The sequence below is a fragment of the Balaenoptera ricei genome, chromosome 19 (genome assembly GCF_028023285.1).
Source record: "Balaenoptera ricei isolate mBalRic1 chromosome 19, mBalRic1.hap2, whole genome shotgun sequence".
NCBI classification, from domain to species: domain Eukaryota; kingdom Metazoa; phylum Chordata; class Mammalia; order Artiodactyla; family Balaenopteridae; genus Balaenoptera; species Balaenoptera ricei.
This window is the reverse complement of record NC_082657.1, coordinates 27,322,024-27,341,983: the sequence shown is the minus strand read 5'-3', so window position 1 is coordinate 27,341,983 and position 19,960 is coordinate 27,322,024. Positions and strand designations below refer to the sequence as shown.

At 35.9% G+C, this 19,960-nt stretch overlaps 1 protein-coding gene across 2 annotated transcripts in view; it reads left to right on the top strand.

Annotated features, from left to right (window-relative positions):
• The window catches only part of ITFG1 (integrin alpha FG-GAP repeat containing 1), a 267,814-nt gene that overhangs the window by 238,373 nt on the left and 9,481 nt on the right, over positions 1–19,960 (top strand). The window contains exon 15 of one of the 2 annotated variants that reach the window (XM_059906037.1): positions 682–983. The exons of the other annotated variant lie outside the window; for it this stretch is intronic. Coding sequence (XP_059762020.1) covers positions 682–830 — 149 coding nt within the window. The 3' untranslated portion in view covers positions 831–983. Of the gene's footprint in view, positions 1–681; positions 984–19,960 lie in introns of those variants that run through there. 2 annotated transcript variants of the gene reach the window in all.

Sequence of the window (19,960 nt, the reverse complement as noted above, 5' to 3'; positions counted from 1 at the left end):
AATAACTTTTAGATTGTTTAAAGTAATAATAGTAGCAGTTTACTGGATGATGATAGTATATGAATAAGTGACATGAATGACAGCAATGTCATAAGAGATGGGAGGGGGAACCAGGATTATGCTGTTATTTATCTAAATTGGTCCTTTCCTGGAAATGACAATCAGGAATTCCTTACTACCAGCTTTGCATGATAACCTCCTTCAGTGAAACAGTAGTGGGTTATAAAACTTAAATACACTTTATCTTCAAAGATGAGTGACTTTGCAACACTTACCCCTAATTTATAGAGAACTAAAGAAGACATGAGATTAAATAAGGGTAAGGAATAGTAAGAATAAATCAAAAAGAAACTTACAAGGACAAATCGATAAATATGAGCAAAAAAGACACAAGAGTAAGAGAATAAAAATTACAAGAGAGTGATTGTATTTGACAAGTGAAAACCTCAGGAGCATGAGAGTCATTTGTAATATGTATGTTGTCTGAGAGTGGGGGCTGTGCATATAGACAGTAAATTCCACAGTGTAGTTGTTTGCTCTGTGAAGATTTTTTTAATTATTATTATTCAAAAAATATTTATTGAACATACCAGTATGAGCTATGATCCTAGGTACTTTAAGAAGTGTAAAATAGGGTCTTCACTGGTGGTCCCGTGGTAAAGAATCTGCCTTCCAATGCAGGGAACGCGGGTTCGATCCCTGGTTGTGGAACTGAGTTGCTACATGCTGTGGGGCAGCTAAGCCCACATGCCGCAAACCACAGAGCCCACGTGCCCTGGAGCCTGCACACCAAAACAAGAGAAGAGAGAAAACCTGCACGCCACAACTAGAGAGAGGCCCGTGCGCCTCAATGAAAGATCCCGCATGCCTCAATGAAGATCGCAAGTGCCACAACTGAGACCCGACGCAGCCAAAAACATGGAAAAAAACCCACAAAAAACTACTCATAGCAGCCAAAAAAGATTTTTTAAAAAAGTATAAAATATATTCATCATCCTCAAAAAGTTTCTGGTTTATTTGGAGAGTAAAAACAAGAAAAAATAAGATGACAAGCCACTAATGAAAGAGTTTTAGAAGACTAGTAACTTTCTGGAAGATGACTGACTTCACTATTCACAGGCCCCTTCTATAAGACAGATGTCTAGAGTGTGGAGTCTTAAGAAAAGACTAGGATTCCATATCATTACCTCTAAGACTTCGTAAAAATTTGATATCCTTCTCCTTATTTGCCTGGATAACTGAACATGACACTTTGCCAGGTGCTATGAATGTGCAAAAATATTAAGACGTTGTTACTTTATATTTCAAATATCAAGAACTTTATATTTCAGGAGCTAGACATAGGTATTTTAAAATGACTTATTAAATAGTAATTACAAAGCAATAAGTATCAAATTAATGGCAACAATAAGTGCAATAGGAACTCAAATAAGAGGCCATTGTGGACTGACTGACAGGTGACATTTTTGTGAAGGAAGTCTTCCTTTGAAGGATTGGTGTATAATATGGATCAGAAATGAACAAGAAGTAATATATATTTAGCATTAGCAAAGTCAAAACATGAAAAATATAACTTTATTAGGAGCAACACAAAAAGGAAATAATTTGACAGTCAATAAAGAAAATCTTGTTCTGTTTTTTAAAAACAACACACAAAAGCTATAATACCTTTGAATATTTTCTTTTTATTTTCATAAGTGCATTGAGGAAAAACTCTAGTATCCTAGACAGATATCCCCATTGGTTTTATTTAGTTGCTTTAGTGTTTTTGTATAGCTTGGCAAATGGCCTGGAATTTAGTATAGATTGGTCTTTACACAAAATATTTATTTTAAAATTTAATTCAGTGAGCAGTTTACTAACCATTATAATACATTTTTACTTAATTGTGTACATTTATAAAAAGTAGCAATTTAAAATATGAATGCTACTTAATTTATTTCAAGATTTTATATTTTTTTAAATCAATAAACAATGTAAAATAGGCCTGGTTGCCCATTTCTTGAAATATATTTTAAAATAAAGAAAAGAAAGAAAAAACGAATGAAAAATCTCTGTTTAACAACTACAGTATTGGGGACTTCTGGTTTCCGGTCCAACATGTAAAGAGCTTGGAAATCATACTCCCATCCTCCCTTCCATTCCCACCCCTGCCCCAGCCAAACGATGACCAAAATGAAAATCAACAACTCTTCTTAGATCCATTAGAGAATTGAAGACACAGGGCAAACCGCTGCCCCCAAAACTGGAAAGACAGACAAATGCATAAAATGGCAGCTTACCAGAGCAGAAGCCACAGCTAGGACCAGCCACTGGCAGGAACACTCAAAGGGTAATTCTGGGGACTCAGTTTGAGACTAGTTTAAGAGATTAAAAACTCCTACCTTTGGCGACCCAAACTTTTATGATTTTTACCTCCGTGAGCCACACAGGTTCTCAGGGTCAAGATCTAAGAAAAATCCTCTTGTGCTTCTGTCAGGAGAAAGGGGGAAAATAAACATTTTCAAATACTCCCAGAGCTACAGTTCTTCTTAACAAAGGCCTGCCCTCAAGGGAAATTATTTTACGAAAACCTAACCAACTTTGTTTTTTACCAGAGCCTAACTGACTTGGTGGTAATGAAATATCCAACTCTAGCCTCCCTCTAGTCTTCCTGTTTCACCTTCATAGGTGAGAGGGGAAAGGACCTGAGAAACACTTATGAAAGTCACAGCCCAGGGTCATAGGCTCACTAAAAAACTGAGACCTAATCACAGGACTAGAGAACACTTATTACCCTCCCCCTACATCTTACCACCACATCAGTCAGGCTCCTATATAACAACAGGGGAGCAAAGTTCAAACCCTATTTAAAAAGGAAACCCAAAGATAACAGAAGAGACAAAAACAAGGACACTAGAGGAAATTTTAGCCTCCGACACCTACAGCTGCAGCAACCAGTAAATGCAATCTAATTCATAGCCAGATAAACATAAAACCTCACACTAAAGACCTGTTTACCTTAGTTCTTTTTGCTTGATACATCATGTCCAGCTTTCAACAAAAAATTACAAGGCATGCTAAAAGGCAAAAAAAACAAAACAAAAAAACCCCACATTTTGAATAGATAAAGCAGGCATCAGAACCAGACTCAGTTATGACAGAGATTTTGGAATTATAAGACTAAGAATTTACGGTAACTATGATTAATATCCTAAGGGCTCAAATGGAAAAAAAAAAAAAAAAGGAAATGCTAGAAAACAAAAACACTGCAACAGAAATGAAGAATGCCTTTGATTGGCTCAGCAGCAGCTTGAACATGGCCGAGGAAAGAATCAGTAAGCTCGAAGATGTCAATAGAAACTTCCCAAACTGAAGAGCAAAGAGAAAAAGGAATAAAAAATGTAGTTTATCTTAATGAATATTGAAGTGCAAACTGCTACACTGGTGGTCCCAATGACTCATAATATAGTCTCCTTCCACATTCACTCTGCTTAACCAAGGGGACACCAGCAAACATGACACAAGTATAGCCTTGGTAAGCTCTTAGACTTTGAGACTTACCCTCTTGGGATGCTGCCCTGAGATCTGCCCAGTCTAGTCACCTTAAGAATGAACGATTGTAAGGAGAGGTGCCTACTCAGGCCTCCCAGCTGATCTGCCAGCTGAATGCAGCCATGTGAGTCAGCCCAGCCAACCCACAGAGTCATGAGAAAGAAAATGGTTATGGTTGTAAGCCACTAAGCTTTGAGTTGGTTTGTTATACAACAATAATCACTAGAAGGAATGTATTCTGTTTGCTTAAGAGCCAAATATGAAAGAATTTACAGCGATGGACCTGTCAACAGTATTAAAAAGGTATGTTTGAGAAGTGCAGACTTGAGTAGACAGTAAAGGGAAGGAAGTGTGGAGAAGGAGAAGTTGAAAGCTTAGGAGTTTAGGAGAATGTGCTTACTGACATTTCACAACTTTAATCACGTCCTCTAGGAAAAAGGTACATGTGAAATAAGTGACTTTAGTAAAGGAAAAATTTAAGGCATATTTGTGTTTTGTGTCTGTTGATAGCCAAGAATTGCATCTAGGTCTCTCTAAGTTGACTAACATGTGACAGATACCTAGTCTAATAAACATTTATTTTTAAATCACGTTTCATTAAAAATAACCTATCTTGCAACTTGGAACTAAAAACACTGCCTCTCACCTTCGATTTATAAAGTAGCTATGTGTTTTTTATCCCTATTTCAGAATGAAACAGTTTTACTCCCTTGTGGTTTTTGTCACCACCAAAAAACACAGCTTATAGCAAAATGCCATGGCCTATGGGTTTGCCTCTCAAAGAGGTATAGATCCCCAGCTTGAAAAATAAAGTGCACTAAAGCACAAGCCAAGCTTTCCCATTTAGCTAATTTATACCACACTGTCCACTTTGGAAACCAGAGTTTATCTTTTTAATCCAGAGAATGACAGCTGGAACATAATTGCACATAACCTCAGAAAAGTTTACTTCCTTAATACAACTCTGTACAGGAGCACTGACCATTAAATTAGACCTCCACAGGCAATAGCACCCAATGCAATTTGGCTTTATGAGAGTTGTAGATTTATTTTATTGTTTCCCTTCGCATTATTTTTTCATGCACTGGCAATGGCTTTTATCATTCCTTCATTAGGTGCTATGTGCATTAAGCTCTAGAAAAGCAATTATCAGAATCAAACTGCTCAGTTTCTCAAAAAGTTAAGCGTAGAGTTACCGTATGAACCATTAATTCCACTCCTACGTATATTCCCAAGAGAATCTGAGATATATGTCACACAAAAACTTGTACATCGATGTTCATAGCATAATATTCATATTCATAATAGCCAAAAAGTGTAATAAACAAACCAAATGTCCATCAACTAATAAATGGATAAACCAACTGTGGCATATCAATACAATAGAATATTATCCCATTAAAAACATGAAACATGCTATAACATGGATGAACCTTATAAAACATTATTCTAAGTGAAAGAAACCAGATACAGAAGGCTGCATATTACATGATTCCATTTATATGAAATGTCTAGAATAAGCAAATCCATAGAAATAGAAAGGAACTTGCAGGTGAGGGTTACCAGGAACTGGGCCAGAGAAGAAATGAGAAGTGACTGCTAATGGGTCCAGGGTTCCTTTTTGCGGTGATAAAAATGCTCTGGAATTAGTGGTGACATTTGTACAACCTTGTGACTATACTAAAAACCACTGAATTGTACACTTTAAATTGGTGGACTTTGTGGCATGTGAATTATATATCAGTTTAACAAAAGGAAAAAAACTACTCACATTCTAAATTTATAACTGGGAAGTAGGTTGACAGGTAAAGCTTGAACCAGGGTTCTAAGCTTCCTGATTTATTCCAAAAGAGAAATCAGAAAAACTTCTTTGAAAAAATGATGTTACACTCTTTTTCAGGAACTAATATCAAGTTGAAATTCAACCTAAGAAAAAAGCAGAAAATATGAGGAATGATTATATGATAATATAACAAATAACATTTGTAGTTTTGCAGTTTTAAAAACACTTTTATATACATTAAAAGTTAAGTTCTGTTGTTGTAATTGTCTCATAAAACCCATTCAGTAGGTGGTATTGTAATTTTGATTTTATAGATGAGGAAACATTCAAGTTGTATTTTTCTGTTGTTGTATGTTTAAGCATCCCCAGGTCAAGATTTGTCTTTTTCATCTCTGTGTAAAAGGCATACAGTGTGCATTCAGCAAATGTTAAGGTGAATGAATAAACAAATTAAGGCTTAGGGAGGGCAAGGGACTTTCTAAAGATCAAACAAAGCAGTGTGGAATACTATCTTTGGCATTCAAATCCTGTGTGCTTTCCATAATATCACATCACAGGTCTCCTGTGTTAAGGAACACATTTGTTCAAGTTCCAGCCTTTAAGCTGATATCAAAGTTATTTTAATTCAAAGCCAAAATGGAGGTCTTCAACAGCTGTCATTGATATGGCATATTATTAGACCTCAAAGAAAACTAAAGTTAAACAACTGTACAAACTTTACTTTGTTGTTTACTACCAAACCTTCAGGTTAGTAGAGCAGACATTTACCAAGTGCCTGATATGTGTCAGCCACTGTGCTGGGCCCTAGGAATGGGGCATAGAAATGATTAAGTCACTAGATTGGAAGCACCTAAGCACCTCTTCTTATGGAACTATTTTCAGTCTAGTAAGAGGTGATTCCACATATTTCATCACTTTATCCTTGTCAGTTATCTAGAAGCTGAGTTCAGAAATAAGTCAGAATACTCCAAAGGATTAAATCAGACGTCAGTGGATTCCTTTACTCTCCATTATAAGCCACCCATTGACTACCAAGAAAAGAAGCCAACCATTGTTTTAAGAAAATTTCCATAAATTGCTACAATCCTAACTTCTGAAATACAGGAATTTAGCATTTAGGCATGTAGCTTCATGAACTCCCTATATAGTGTTCACTTACTATAATACAGGCTCTTTCTTCTGGATCCACATTCTATAGCACCTGGTAACACCACATATTTTTAAAGGTATTAACTACTTTCTGTACATAGATTATGCCTTTCTATGAAGACAGCCTATTTCTTGTTCTTAAACTGATTACTAAGTAGGACTGTTAAAAACCAAGGTAAAAAAAAAACAAAAAAACCAAGGTGTATTTATATAGCGACGTTAAATTAACATGGCTTAAATTTATAATTTGATCACAGATTGATTAAGGTGCTTCTCCAGTCAACAGAGTGCCTGGTATATAGCATGGTGCTTAATATCTATAGAATAAACAAACTAATTAATCACAGACTTAGTAAGTGATTAGTGAGAATCCACTTAAACTGGAAACTAACTTTTCTCAAAGTCCAAAAAAAATGATGTGCCTTAGTCATATAAGCCAGTAGAAGATTTTACCATCAAGCAGAGAACAACTGCTTCATTTCTTTTTTCTGCGTGGGTTGCCATCCATTTAATTTAAATCAGTGAATTTTAAGACAAAAATAAGAAGCTATGATTTAGTAAATGTTTTAAATATCAAGTGTCTATAGCCAAATTTTAAAATTAAATTCCAATATTTTTATTATACTCAGTCAAAATTTCTTTTGGCTTCTCCTCACCTTCCAAATCTATTTTGTCCTCTTTTGTTCCCCACTTCTGAATTCTGGTGTCACATTACAATATGATGTTGAGAAGTGCAGGTAAGTTTAGCCTGTTGACAATAAGGAGCCTTTTTGCAATTACCATGTTCTATATATAGGAATTAGCTGTCTCTCCCTAAAAGTGGCTAAACACTTCAGCAATGAATTTAAATGTTGAAAATCATCACTGTTTTGATACATTTTATCACTTGTTTTCTTTGACTGCTATTCTATCTTAGTTGATAATTTATTGTTTAAAAAGTGGTCACTGGTATATATTACCAGAAATCATCCTACTGTAACACCTACGATATTCTATAATATCCAGAATATTTGGGACAGTGGAGTCTGAGATCAAATCAATATTTTAGTAAGAAGCCACAAAGGTCACCTTAGATTTTTTAAGTAACTTCCACAGAGTTAGAATACATATATGTAGCATCTGACATAGAGATTCTTTTTTATAAAGTTCACATGTAAGTTGTTTGAAATTTTTTTAATTATTTTAAAATATCAGAAAAAGGATTATATTATCAGAGTAGATCATAAACACCAATTTCACTGCTAGACTTTTTCTGGCTAAGATATCTGATTTGATAAACATTTACAATGAGCCTTATCACATTAGATAACACAAATTATTACCCCAGGTTCGCATTCAAGAACAAAGAACCATGATAATTGTTATAGCTAGGAAGATTTTATTAGCTATATCAGAAACTTACTCTGTTGGCAATTAAATTAGAATAGCAGCAAATGAAAGTATTTTTAAACTTTTAATTTTATCATTTGTCAGTACCTTTTTTATCCTTTGATTTTAATAGAATCCTAATCACTCTTGATAACTCAGTAACATAAAATATGAAAACATATTTTTCTCTCAAAGTCTTAGCTTAATTTTTCTTGACTTTAGTCTACCATTTGTTATTATCCAGCTTGCCATTCTCACAGTTATAAATTCTCCTCATAGAGAAACATTTTCCCCTACCTGATATTCTAACCGTTTTCTTACAGGAAAATATAATTTAAGACACACACCACAGGGGACAAATACATGACGATGTTTCTTTAACATCCCCCTACAAGCAGTGAGAGTAGTGCTAAATTTTTCACTCTACCAATTATAACTTTTTAAACTATCTGGAATGAGCCAGAGAACCTGAGCTTATTCTAGTGTCGGTTAAGGGCTAGTCCATAGCCAGAGAGGATTGTCATATTCATAATTGTATCCCCTGTGAACATAATCGTATTAAAGTTGGTGTCTGTAATAGAAGATCAACAAGATAAACCAGGCTCATCTCACAGAAGAATTGCTTAAATACCTCGGGCTTTAGGTATAGAATGGGAACATCACAAAGCCTAAGGTATGCTCATTGGGCTCAAATGCCCTACAGTCTGGATTTACAAAATCAACAAATGCCATGTTAACTGGAATGACTATGTAGAAAACGTTACAGGCTACCAGTCATATCCTAGGACCCCACAAATACAGAGATCCAAACAGTAAAAGAAATGAACAACTGACATTGGTGGGGAGGGGAGGGGATGGTATTCTGTCATTAGAAGTCCTTTTTATAGAGCAATAAGACAATTATCACACTTCTTTTTCAACTGAAAAAAGGATCACAGGTAATGATGAAGGATGTGGCATTTGTAATTAAGCTGCCAAATGAAAATCCCAGCTCCGCCATTTAGTAGCTATGTGGTTTTGGTCAAATTGTTTGACCTCTTGATTTCCTCATAATAAAGTGAAGATAATTGATGTCACAAATGCCTTTTATGTATGTATTATAAATTATTCAGAATTCTTATATATAACTGATACTTTACCTTTGGGTAGACTGTCTTTCTGTACTGGTATCTATGTGGTATAAATTGATATAGTATTTTTGAATTGGAATATGTTACATGTCTCAGGTCTGACACATTTGGAGGATAGAAGTTCTTTCATTTATTCATCCATTCATTGAACAAATATGTACTGAGTGCCTAATATACGACAGGCCTGTTCTAGGCTCTTATAATATAGAGGTGAATAAAACAGACCAACTTCTCAGCCCTCATAGAGATTACATTCTAGTAGGTGAAAAGAGGTAATAAACATAATAAGTGAGTTGTTTAATACTATGTCGTGGTTAGGAGGTGATATCTACTGTGGGGTGGGGAATAAAGCAGGGTAAGAAGGATAGAGAAGGAGTTACCAGTTTTATGTAGGGTGGTCAGAGTGGCCCTGAGAAAATGTCATTTGAACAAAGATTTGAAGGATATAAGGGAGTCATACATATGGTTAACTTTTGAAGAATACTCCAGGTAGAGGAGAAAGCCAGAGCAGAAGCCTTAAGGTATAAGCATTCCTGGAATTTCCAAGGAACAGTGGAGAGACCAGTGTCTTGGAGTAGAATGAAAGAAGGGGGTTAAGGAGTAGAAGATGAAATCTGAGTTAATTGAGGGCATGGAGTGTAAACTGAGTGAAACAGTAGACTGTAGGAAGAGCAAGAGCTAAAGCAGGGAAACTAATTGGAAAGCTAGTAAAATAATTCTGGCTAGAAATGATGGTGGCTTTGACCAAAGTAATAGTCATGCAGGTAGAAATGTTGTGCTTCTGGATATTTTGGGATTGTGGATATATATTTCATTTCTTGGCAGGCTGGGTAGAGGATATGAGGGGAAAAAAGTACTGTAACTTTAGGGTTACTGGCCAGAGCAAGTAGAAAGATGGAGTTGCCATAACTGAAATGGAGCAGGTATTAGAAGAAAAATCAGGAACTCTGGGTTTTTTTTGTTGTTGTTAATTTTTTTCCTTTTTCTCATTAGTCATCCATTTTATACACATCAGTGTATACATGTCAATCCCAATCTCCCAATTCATCACACCACCACCCCCAACCCCTGCCGCTTTCCCCCCTTGGTGTCCAAATGTTTGTTCTCTACTTCTGTATCTCAATTTCTGCTCTGCAAACCAGTTCATCTGTACCATTTCCTAGATTCCACATATATGCATTAATATATGATATTTGTTTTTGTCTTTCTGACTTACTTTACTCTGTATGACAGTCTCTAGATGCATCCACATCTCTACAAATAACCCAATTTAGTTCCTTTTTATGGCTGAGTAATATTCGATTGTATGTAGGTACCACATCTTCTTTATCCATTCGTCTGTCGATGGGCATTTAGGTTGCTTCCATGACCTGAATATTGTAAATAGTGCTGCAGTGAACATTGGGGTGCATGTGTCTTTCTGAATTATGGTTTTCTCTGGGTATATGACCAGTAATGGGATTGCTGGGTCATATGGTAATTCTGTTTTTAGTTCTTTAAGGAACCTCCATACTGTTCTCCATAGTGGCTGTATCAATTTACATTCCCACCAACAGTGCAAGAGGGTTCCCTTTTCTCCACATCCTCTCCAGAATTTGTTGTTTGTAGATTTTCTGATGATGGCCATTCTAACTGGTGTGAGGTGATACCTCATTGTAGTTTTGATTTGCATTTCTCTAATAATTAGTGATGTTGAACAGCTTTTCATATGCTTCTTGGCCATCTGTGTGTCTTCTTTGGAGAAATGTCTATTTAGGTCTTCTGCCCATCTTTGGATTGAGTTGTTTCTTTTTTTAATATTGAGCTGCATGAGCTGTTTATATATTTTGGAGATTAATCCTTTGTCCACTGATTCATTTGCAAATATTTTGTCCCATTCTGAGGGTTGTCTTTTTGTCTTGTTTATGGTTTACTTTGCTGGGCAAAAGCTTTTAAGTTTCATTAAGTCCCATTGGTTTATTTTTGTTTTTGTTTCCATTACTCTAGGAGGGGGATCAAAAAAGATCTTGCTGTGATTTATGTCAAAGAGTGTTCTTCCTATGTTTTCCTCTAAGAGTTTTATAGTGCCCGGTCTTACATTTAGGTCTCTAATCCATTTTGAGTTTATTTGTGTGCATGGTGTTAGGGAGTGTTCTGATTTCATTATTTTACATGAAGCTGTCCAGTTTTCCCAGCACCACTTATTGAAGACACTGTCTTTTCTCCATTGTATATCCTTGCATCCTTTGTCATAGATTAGTTGACCATAGGTGCGTGGGTTTAATCTCTGGGCTTTTTAACCTGTTCCACTGATCTATATTTCTGTTTTTGTGCCAGTACCATATTGTCTTGATTACTGTAGCTTTGTAGTATAGTCTGAAGGCAGGGAGTCTGATTCCTCCAGCTCCATTTTTTTCCCTCAAGACTGCTTTGGCTATTCGGGGTCTTTTTGGTCTCCATACAAATTTTAAGATTTTTTGTTCTAGTTCTGTAAAAAATGCCATTGGTAATTTGATAGGGATTGCATTGAATCTGTAGATTGCTTTGGGTAGTATAGTCATTTTCACAATATTGATTCTTCCAATCCAAGAACATGGTATATCTCTCCATCTGTTAGTATCATCTTTAATTTCTTTCATCAGTGTCTTATAGTTTTCTGCATGCAGGTCTTTTGTCTCCCTAGATAGGTTTATTCCTAGGTATTTTATTCTTTTTGTTGCAATGGTAAATGGGAGTATTTCCTTAATTTCTCTTTCAGATTTTCCATCATTAGTGTATAGGAATGCAAGAGGTTCCTGTGCATTAATTTTGTATCCTGCAACTTTACCAAATTCATTGATTAGCTCTAGTACTTTTCTGGTGGCATCTTTAAGATTCTCTATGTATAGTATCATGTCATCTGCAAACAGTGACAGTTTTACTTCTTCTTTTCCAATTTGTATTCCTTTTATTTCTTCTTCTTCTCTGATTGCCGTGTCTAGGACTTCTAAAACTATGTTGAATAATAGTGGTGAGAGTGGACATCCTTGTCTTGTTCCTGAACTTAGAGGAAATGCTTTCAGTTTTTCACCATTGAGAATGATGTTTGCTGTGGGTTTGTCATATATGGCCTTTATTATGTTGAGGTAGGTTCCCTCTATGCCCACTTTCTGGAGAGTTTCTATCTTACATGGGTGTTGAATTTTGTCAGAAGCTTTTTCTGCATTTATTGAGATGATCATATGGTTTTTATTCTTCAATTTGTTAATATGGTGTATCACATTGATTGATTTGCATATATTTAAGAATCCTTGCATCTCTGGGATAAATCCCACTTGATCTTGGTGTATGATCCTTTTAATGTGTTTTTGGATTCTGTTTGCTAGTATTTTATTGAGGATTTTTGCATCTATTTTCATCAGTGATATTGGTCTGTAATTTTCTATTTTTGTAGTATCTCTGTCTGGTTTTGGTATCAGGGTGATGGTGGCCTCATAGAATGAGTTTGGGAGTGTTCCTTCCTCTGCAATTTTTTGGAAGAGTTTGAGAAGGATGGGTGTTAGCTCTTCTCTAAATGTTTGATAGAGTTCACCTGTGAAGCCATTGGGTCCTGGACTTTTGTTTGTTGGAATATTTTTAATCACAGTTTCAATTTCATTATTTGTGATTGGTCTGTTCATATTTTCTATTTCTTCCTGGTTCAGTCTTGGAAGGTTATACCTTTCTAAGAATTTGTCCATTTCTTCCAGGTTATCCATTTTATTGGCATAGAGTTGCTTAGAGGATGCTTTGTATTTCTGCCGTGTCTATTGTAACTTTTCCTTTTGCATTTCTAATTTTATTGATTTGAGTCCTCTCCCTCTTTTTCTTGATGAGTCTGGCTAATGGTTTATCCATTTTGTTTATCTTCTCAAAGAACCAGCTTTTAGTTTTCTTGATCTTTGCTATTGTTTTCTTTGTTTCTATTTCATTTATTTCAGCTCTGATCTTTATGATTTCTTTCCTTCTGCTAACTTTGGGTTTTGTTTGTTCTTCTTTCTCTAGTTCCTTTAGGTGTAAGGGTAGATTGTTTACTTGAGATTTTTCTTGTTTCTTGAGGTAGGCTTGTATAGCTATAAACTTCCCTCTTAGAACTGCTTTTGCTGCAGCCCATAGGTTTTGGATCATCGTGTGTTCATTGTCATTTGTCTCTAGGTATTTTTTGATTTCCTCTTTGATTTCTTCAGTGATCTCTTGGTTATTTAGTAACATATTGTTTAGCCTCCATGTGTTTGTGTTTTTTACTTTTTTTTCCCTGTAATTCATTTCTAATCTCATAGTGTTGTGGTCAGAAAAGATGCTTGATATGATTTCAGTTTTCTTAAATTTACTGAGGCTTGATTTGTGACCCTAGATGTGATCTATCCTGGAGAATGTTCCATGCGCACTTGAGAAGAACGTGTAATCTGCTGTTTTTGGGTGGAATGTCCTATAAATATCAATTAAATCTATCTGGTCTATTGTGTCATTTAAAGCTTCTGTTTCCTTATTTATTTTCATTTTGGATGATCTGTCCATTGGTGTAAGTGAGGTGTTAAAGTCCCCCACTTTTATTGTGTTACTGTCAATTTCCTCTTTTATAGCTGTTAGCAGGTGCCTTATGTATTGAGGTGCTCCTATGTTGGGTGCATATATATTTATAATTGTTATATCTTCTTCTTGGATTGATCCCTTGATCATTATGTAGTGTCCTTCCTTGTCTCTTGCAACATTCTTTATTTTAAAGTCTATTTTATCCGATATGAGTATTGCTGCTCCAACTTTCTTTTGATTTCCATTTGCATGGAATATCTTTTTCCATCCCCCACTTTCAGTCTGTATGTGTCCCTAGGTCTGAAGTGGGTCTCTTGTAGACAGCATATATATGGATCTTGTTTTTGTATCCGTTCAGCAAACCTGTGTCTTTTGGTTGGAGCATTTAATCCATTCACGTTTAAGGTAATTATCGATATGTATGTTCCTATGACCATTTTCTTAATTGTTTTGGGTTTGTTTTTGTAGGTCCTTTTCTTCTCTTGTGTTTCCCACTTAGAGAAGTTCCTTAGCATTTGTTGTAGAGCTGGTTTGGTGGTGCTGAATTCTCTTAGCTTTTGCTTGTCTGTAAAGCTTTTGATTTCTCCATCGAATCTGAATGAGATCCTTGCCGGGTAATCTTGGTTGTAGGTTCTTCCCTTTCATCACTTTAAGTATATCATGCCACTCCCTTCTGGCTTGTAGAGTTCCTGCTGAGAAATCAGCTGTTAACCTTATGCGAGTTCCCTTGTATGTTATTTGTCGTTTTTCCCTTGCTGCTTTCAGTAATTTTTCTTTGTCTTTAATTTTTGCCAATTTGATTACTATGTGTCTCGGCGCATTTCTCCTGTATGGGACTCTCTCAGCTTCCTGGACTTGGGTGTCTATTTCCTTTCCCATGTTAGGGAAGTTTTCGACTATAATCTCTTCAAATATTTTCTCAGGTCCTTTCTCTCTCTCTTCTCCTTCTGGGACCCCTATAATGCAAATGTTGTTGCGTTTAATGTTGTCCCAGAGGTCTCTTAGGCTGTCTTCATTTCTTTTCATTCTTTTTTCTTTAAAAGTCTGTTCCGCAGCAGTGAATTCCACCATTCTGTCTTCCAGGTCACTTATCCGTTCTTCTGCCTCAGTTGTTCTGCTATTGATTCTTTCTAATATAGTTTTCATTTCAGTTATTGTATTGTTCATCTCTGTTTGTTCTTGAATTCTTTAATTCTTCTAGGTCTTTGTTAAACATTTCTTGCATCTTCTCGATCTTTGCCTCCATTCTTTTTCCAAGGTCCTGGATCATCTTTACTATCATTATTCTGAATTCTTTTTCTGGAAGGTTGCCTATCTCCACTTCATTTAGTTGTTTTTCTGGGGTTTTATCCTGTTCCTTCCTCTGGTACATAGTCCTCTGCCTTTTCATCTTGTCTATCTTTCTGTGAATGTGGTTTTTGTTCCACAGGCTGCAGGATTGTAGTTCTTCTTGCTTCTGCCATATTTAACATTTAGTTTAACAACATTTACTGTATCTTCGGCACTCTTTTATGCATTATCATTCAATCAGCATAACTCTATGAGGCAAACTAATTCTGTAGCCCATGCAGCTTTACAGTTTTACATACATAGTTTAACTTTATTAAGAACGCCTATCCCTAAATTCAGTGTTCCTTTTCATTATACCTTTATCTTACTAACGTAAGAATTGTATAAAAAGTCAGGTATATGTACTTTCCAATGATTTCATATATCTGGGTAACATTAGTAGATGTTTAGCAGAGTCCCAGTGAATATTAAAATGTTTAGATATTAACTAACCCTGTCATTTTTTTTTTTTTTTTAATTTGGCTGTGCCAGATCTCAGTTGCGGCTCATGGGATCCTTGTCGCCATGGGCAGGACCTTTTAGTTGCGGCATGCGGTATCTTTAGTTGCGGCACGTGAACTCTTAGTTGCAGCATATGGGATCTAGTTCCCTGACCAGAGATTGAACCTGGGCCCCCCACACTGGGAGTGCAGAGTCCCAGCCACTGGACCTCCAGGGAAGTCCCTAACCCTGTTAATATTTAAATATTCTGTTTAATCATGTAGCAAATACATAGCAAATAAATACAGTCTTTTAAAGTGAACCATAATAGAGATTGATTTTTGGAATGCCAGTGTGAGGACTTCATGAACCTGCTGTCCCGTCCCTCCCCATAAAACAAACAGACAAACAAACAAAAAATACTGGCCTAACCACTAACATTAACCATTTCAGAACTCTGGAAATTACCCAAAGCCACAGAATGTTCTGAGCATTGTCTATCCAAGAGGAACTCCTGATACTTAAGACAACAGGGTCTGTGGCATTTTAACTTGGGGCTGTTTATATCCCACCTCCCCTCTCTACTGAATGGTGCAGCAGCCATGAATAGCTAGTAGCCTCACAGTCAGTGGACAGGATGGAACTTTGGAGTCCATTAAAATTCCCATCCCTATAGCACTGTCAGTATGCGTATAAACTAGCAACTGCTTGGAAAATCCCTTCTCAGGATGTTGGGGCTATTTGATTTGACTCAGAGTTCAACCCAGCAGGAAAAAAAAACCCTATTTCTCCAAGACATTACCCAAAACAACAGTCTGCTGGAAAAATCCCAGGTGTAGTGAACAAGAGCCTGGCCAAAACATAAAAGGAAGCCCTGAGGCACCAGACAACCACAGGCAACGTTGAAAAGCTAGAACATAGTCTTGGGCATCTTAGATGGCTAAGAACATGCCTAGAAAGGAAAATACCTCATTCAAATACTTAGCTTGAGTGTGCTACCTCGAGGCTCTGCTCAAGCAAGAAATGAAAGGTAAGGCTATCTTGTAAAGTGCCTGAAGTTTGAAGGCATATCTTCACACACAAATCCCACTGACAAAGGTTGGAAGATATACAGACAAGTTATTTAAGGAAATCTCATGGCCAATCATTAGCTGACCACTGAGCTATACTGAGTCATTTATGCCTCCTGGGAAACCAGGCTTAGAACAAGAACTTTAAAAATAAGAAAATAAAAGAACTTTGTGGCAGGCACTGTAAGGAATACAGAATCTATAGAATCCATCTAGGAAAGTCACTAAACAAATGAGCAACAACAAAGAAAAACCAACAAACCCTTAGAGTGAGATACCATAGCTGTTATATTATCTAAGAAGTCCACTTTCCAACAACAACCAAAAAACACTATAAAACAGCCAAGAAACAGGAAAGTATGCCACACACACATTTTTTTTAAAAAAGCAAACAACAGAAAATGTGCCCAGTGGTGTTGGACTTAGTTAACAGAACCTATAAATTGGCTATTACAAACATGTTCAAAGACCTAAAGGAAACTAGGATTAAAAAACTAAAGGTAAGTATTACAACTATGTCCCACTAATAGAAGATATAAATAAAGAAGTAAAGATCATTTAAAAAATCAAATAGAAATTCTGGAGTTGAAAGTACAGTAACTGAAATGAAAAATTCTGTAGAGTGCTCAACAACAGATTTGTGCTGGCAAAAGAATCAGCAAACTTGAATATAGGTCAGTTGAGAGTATACAGAAAGAAAAATGAACAACCTCAGAACCTGTGGAGCCACCATCAATCATACCATCATATGCATAAAGCGAGTCTTAGAAGAAAAAGAGATAAAGAAAGGGGCAGAATGTATATCTGAAGAAATAATTGCTGAAACCATCCAAATATGATGAAAAACACTAATCTGCACATAGAAACTCAACAAACTCAAAGTAACTCAGAGAGTCCATACTGAGACACATAAACTGTCAAAAAAGAAAGACGAAGAGAGACTCTTCAAAACAGCAGGAGGGATGCAACTCATCACATATAAGAGAACCTCAACAAGAGTAACAGCTGACTTCTCATCAGAAACCACAGAGGCCAGAAAGGGATGATACATTCAAAGTGCTGAAAGAAAAAAAAACTGTCAATCAAGAATTCTATATGTGGTGATGCTGTCCTTCAAAAATGAAGAATTTTAGATATTCCTAGATAAACAAAAACAGAATTCATCACTAAAAGAACACCCTTCAAGAATACTAAAGGGAGGGGCTTCCCTGGTGGCGCAGTGGTTGAGAATCCGCCTGCCAATGCAGGGGACATGGGTTCGAGCCCTGGTCTGGGAAGATCCCACATGCTGCGGAGCAACTGGGCCCGTGAGCCACAACTACTGAGCCTGAGCGTCTGGAGCCTCTGCTCCGCAACAAGAGAGGCCACGATAGTGAGAGGCCCACGCACCGCGATGAAGAGTGGCCCCCACTTGCCGCAACTGGAGAAAGCCCTCGCACAGAAACAAAGACCCAACACAGCCAAAAATAAAAATAATAAATAAATAATAAAACATTAAAAAAAAAAAAAAAAGAATACTAAAGGGAGCCCTTAAGGCTGAACTGAGAGGACAACTAGACAATAACTTGAATCCACACAAACAAGTAAAAAACACCTGTAAAACTATAGATAAGTATAAAATATGGTTTATGTATTTCTGTCAAATAGTACCTCTTATTTCCTAGGTGATTTACAGAACAACTGCATAAAGTAATAATTATAAATTAGTGTTAATGGGCTGATAATATATAAAAATATAATTTGTATAATAACAGTATTACAAGGGAGGGAGAATTTTGGAGCAAAGTTGTTGTATGTGCTAGGTATTGTTATTTTGTTAAGTTAATGTGCTAATTGCAATCCCCAGGCAACCACTAAGAAGATAGCTCAGAAAATATATAATAAAAGAAACTATGGAATTAAAGCAGCAATGGAGGAATAGAAGAATTAAAAAGACATATAGAAAACCAATAGCAAATGGCAGGCAAAAGTCCTACCTTATCAGTAATTACATTGAATGTAAATGGAATAAACATTCCTATCAAAAGGCAGAGATTGGCAGAATGGCTAATATAATATGACTCACCTAGGTGCTATCTGCAAGAGAAACACTTTAGATTCAAAGATACAAATAAGTTGAAAATAAAAAAGGGGGGGGGGGTGTAAATTATACCATGCAAAGAGTAACCAAAGGAGAGCTGGAGTGACCATTCTAATATCAGATAAAACTAGGGCTTTAAGACAAAAATTGCTACTAGAGACAAAGAAGGACATTTTATAATGATAATAAAAAGGTCAATCCATATGGAAGATGTAACAACTACAAAAAAATACACACCTAACAACAGAGCCCCCAAGATACATGAAGAGAGAAATCAATAATTCAGCAATAAATAATTAAGAGGCTTTATTATCCCAATTTTAATACTTTCAGTAATGTATTAAACAACTTGGCAAAAAATCAATAAAGAAGAGAAAATGACACTATAAACCAGATAAACCTAACAGACTTGTATAGAACACTCCACCCAACAACAGCAGAATATGCATTCTTCTCAAGCACACATGGAACATTCTCCAGGACAGACCATATGCTAGGTCATAAAACAAGCCTCAATAAATTAAAAATATTGAAATCATCCCAAGTATGTTCCCCAACTGCAACGGGATGATAATTAGAAATCAATAACAATTTGGAAATTCAAAAATATCTGGAAATGAAACAATACAGTCCTAAAAACCCAATGGGTCAAAGAAGAAATCACAAGAGAAACTAGAAAATTCTTTAGGCGAATGAAAACAGAAACACAACCTACCAAAATATATGGAGTTCTTAGAGGGAAAAACAGTTCTTAGAGGAAAATTTATTGTTGTAAATGCCTATATTAAGGAATAAGAACAATCTGAAATCAATAACCTAACTTTCTACCTCAAGAAGCTAGAAAAAGAACAGCAAACTAACCCAAAGCAAGCAGAAGACAGGACATAGTGAGAGGAAATAAGTAAGGAGTAGAAAATCATAGAGAAAAACCAGTTGAACCAAAAGTTGGGTTTTTTAAAGATTAACAAAATTTAAAAACCTTTAGCTAGACTGATCAAGAAAAAGAGAAGACTCAAATTACTAAAATCCAGAATGAAAGAAGAGACCACTCACTACCAACCTTAAGACCTAAAAAGGAAGCTACAAAAATGGCCAGTAAGCACATGAAAAGAAAGCTCAACATCATTAGTTATTAGGTAAATGTAAATGAAAGCCACAATGACATACCAGTTCATAACCACTAGAATGGCTATGATCAAAAAGATAGACAAAGTGTTAGAATTTGGAAAAATTGGAACCCTCAACTATTAATGTTGGGAATGTAGAATGATACAGCCATTTCGGAAAACATAAGTTGACACAGGAACTTGTATGTGAATGTTCACAGCAGCATTATTCATAAAAAGAGCACACATTGCTTGATTGCATTTATATGAACCTCCAGGATAGGCAAATCTATAAAGAAAGTAGATTAGTGGTTACCTATATCTGGAAGTGTAGGGCTTAGAAATAGGAATAACTGCTAATGGGTATGGAGTTTCTTTTTTGGGTGATGAAAATGTTTTAAAATTTGATTGTGCTTACAGCTCAACACCTTTTTGAATAT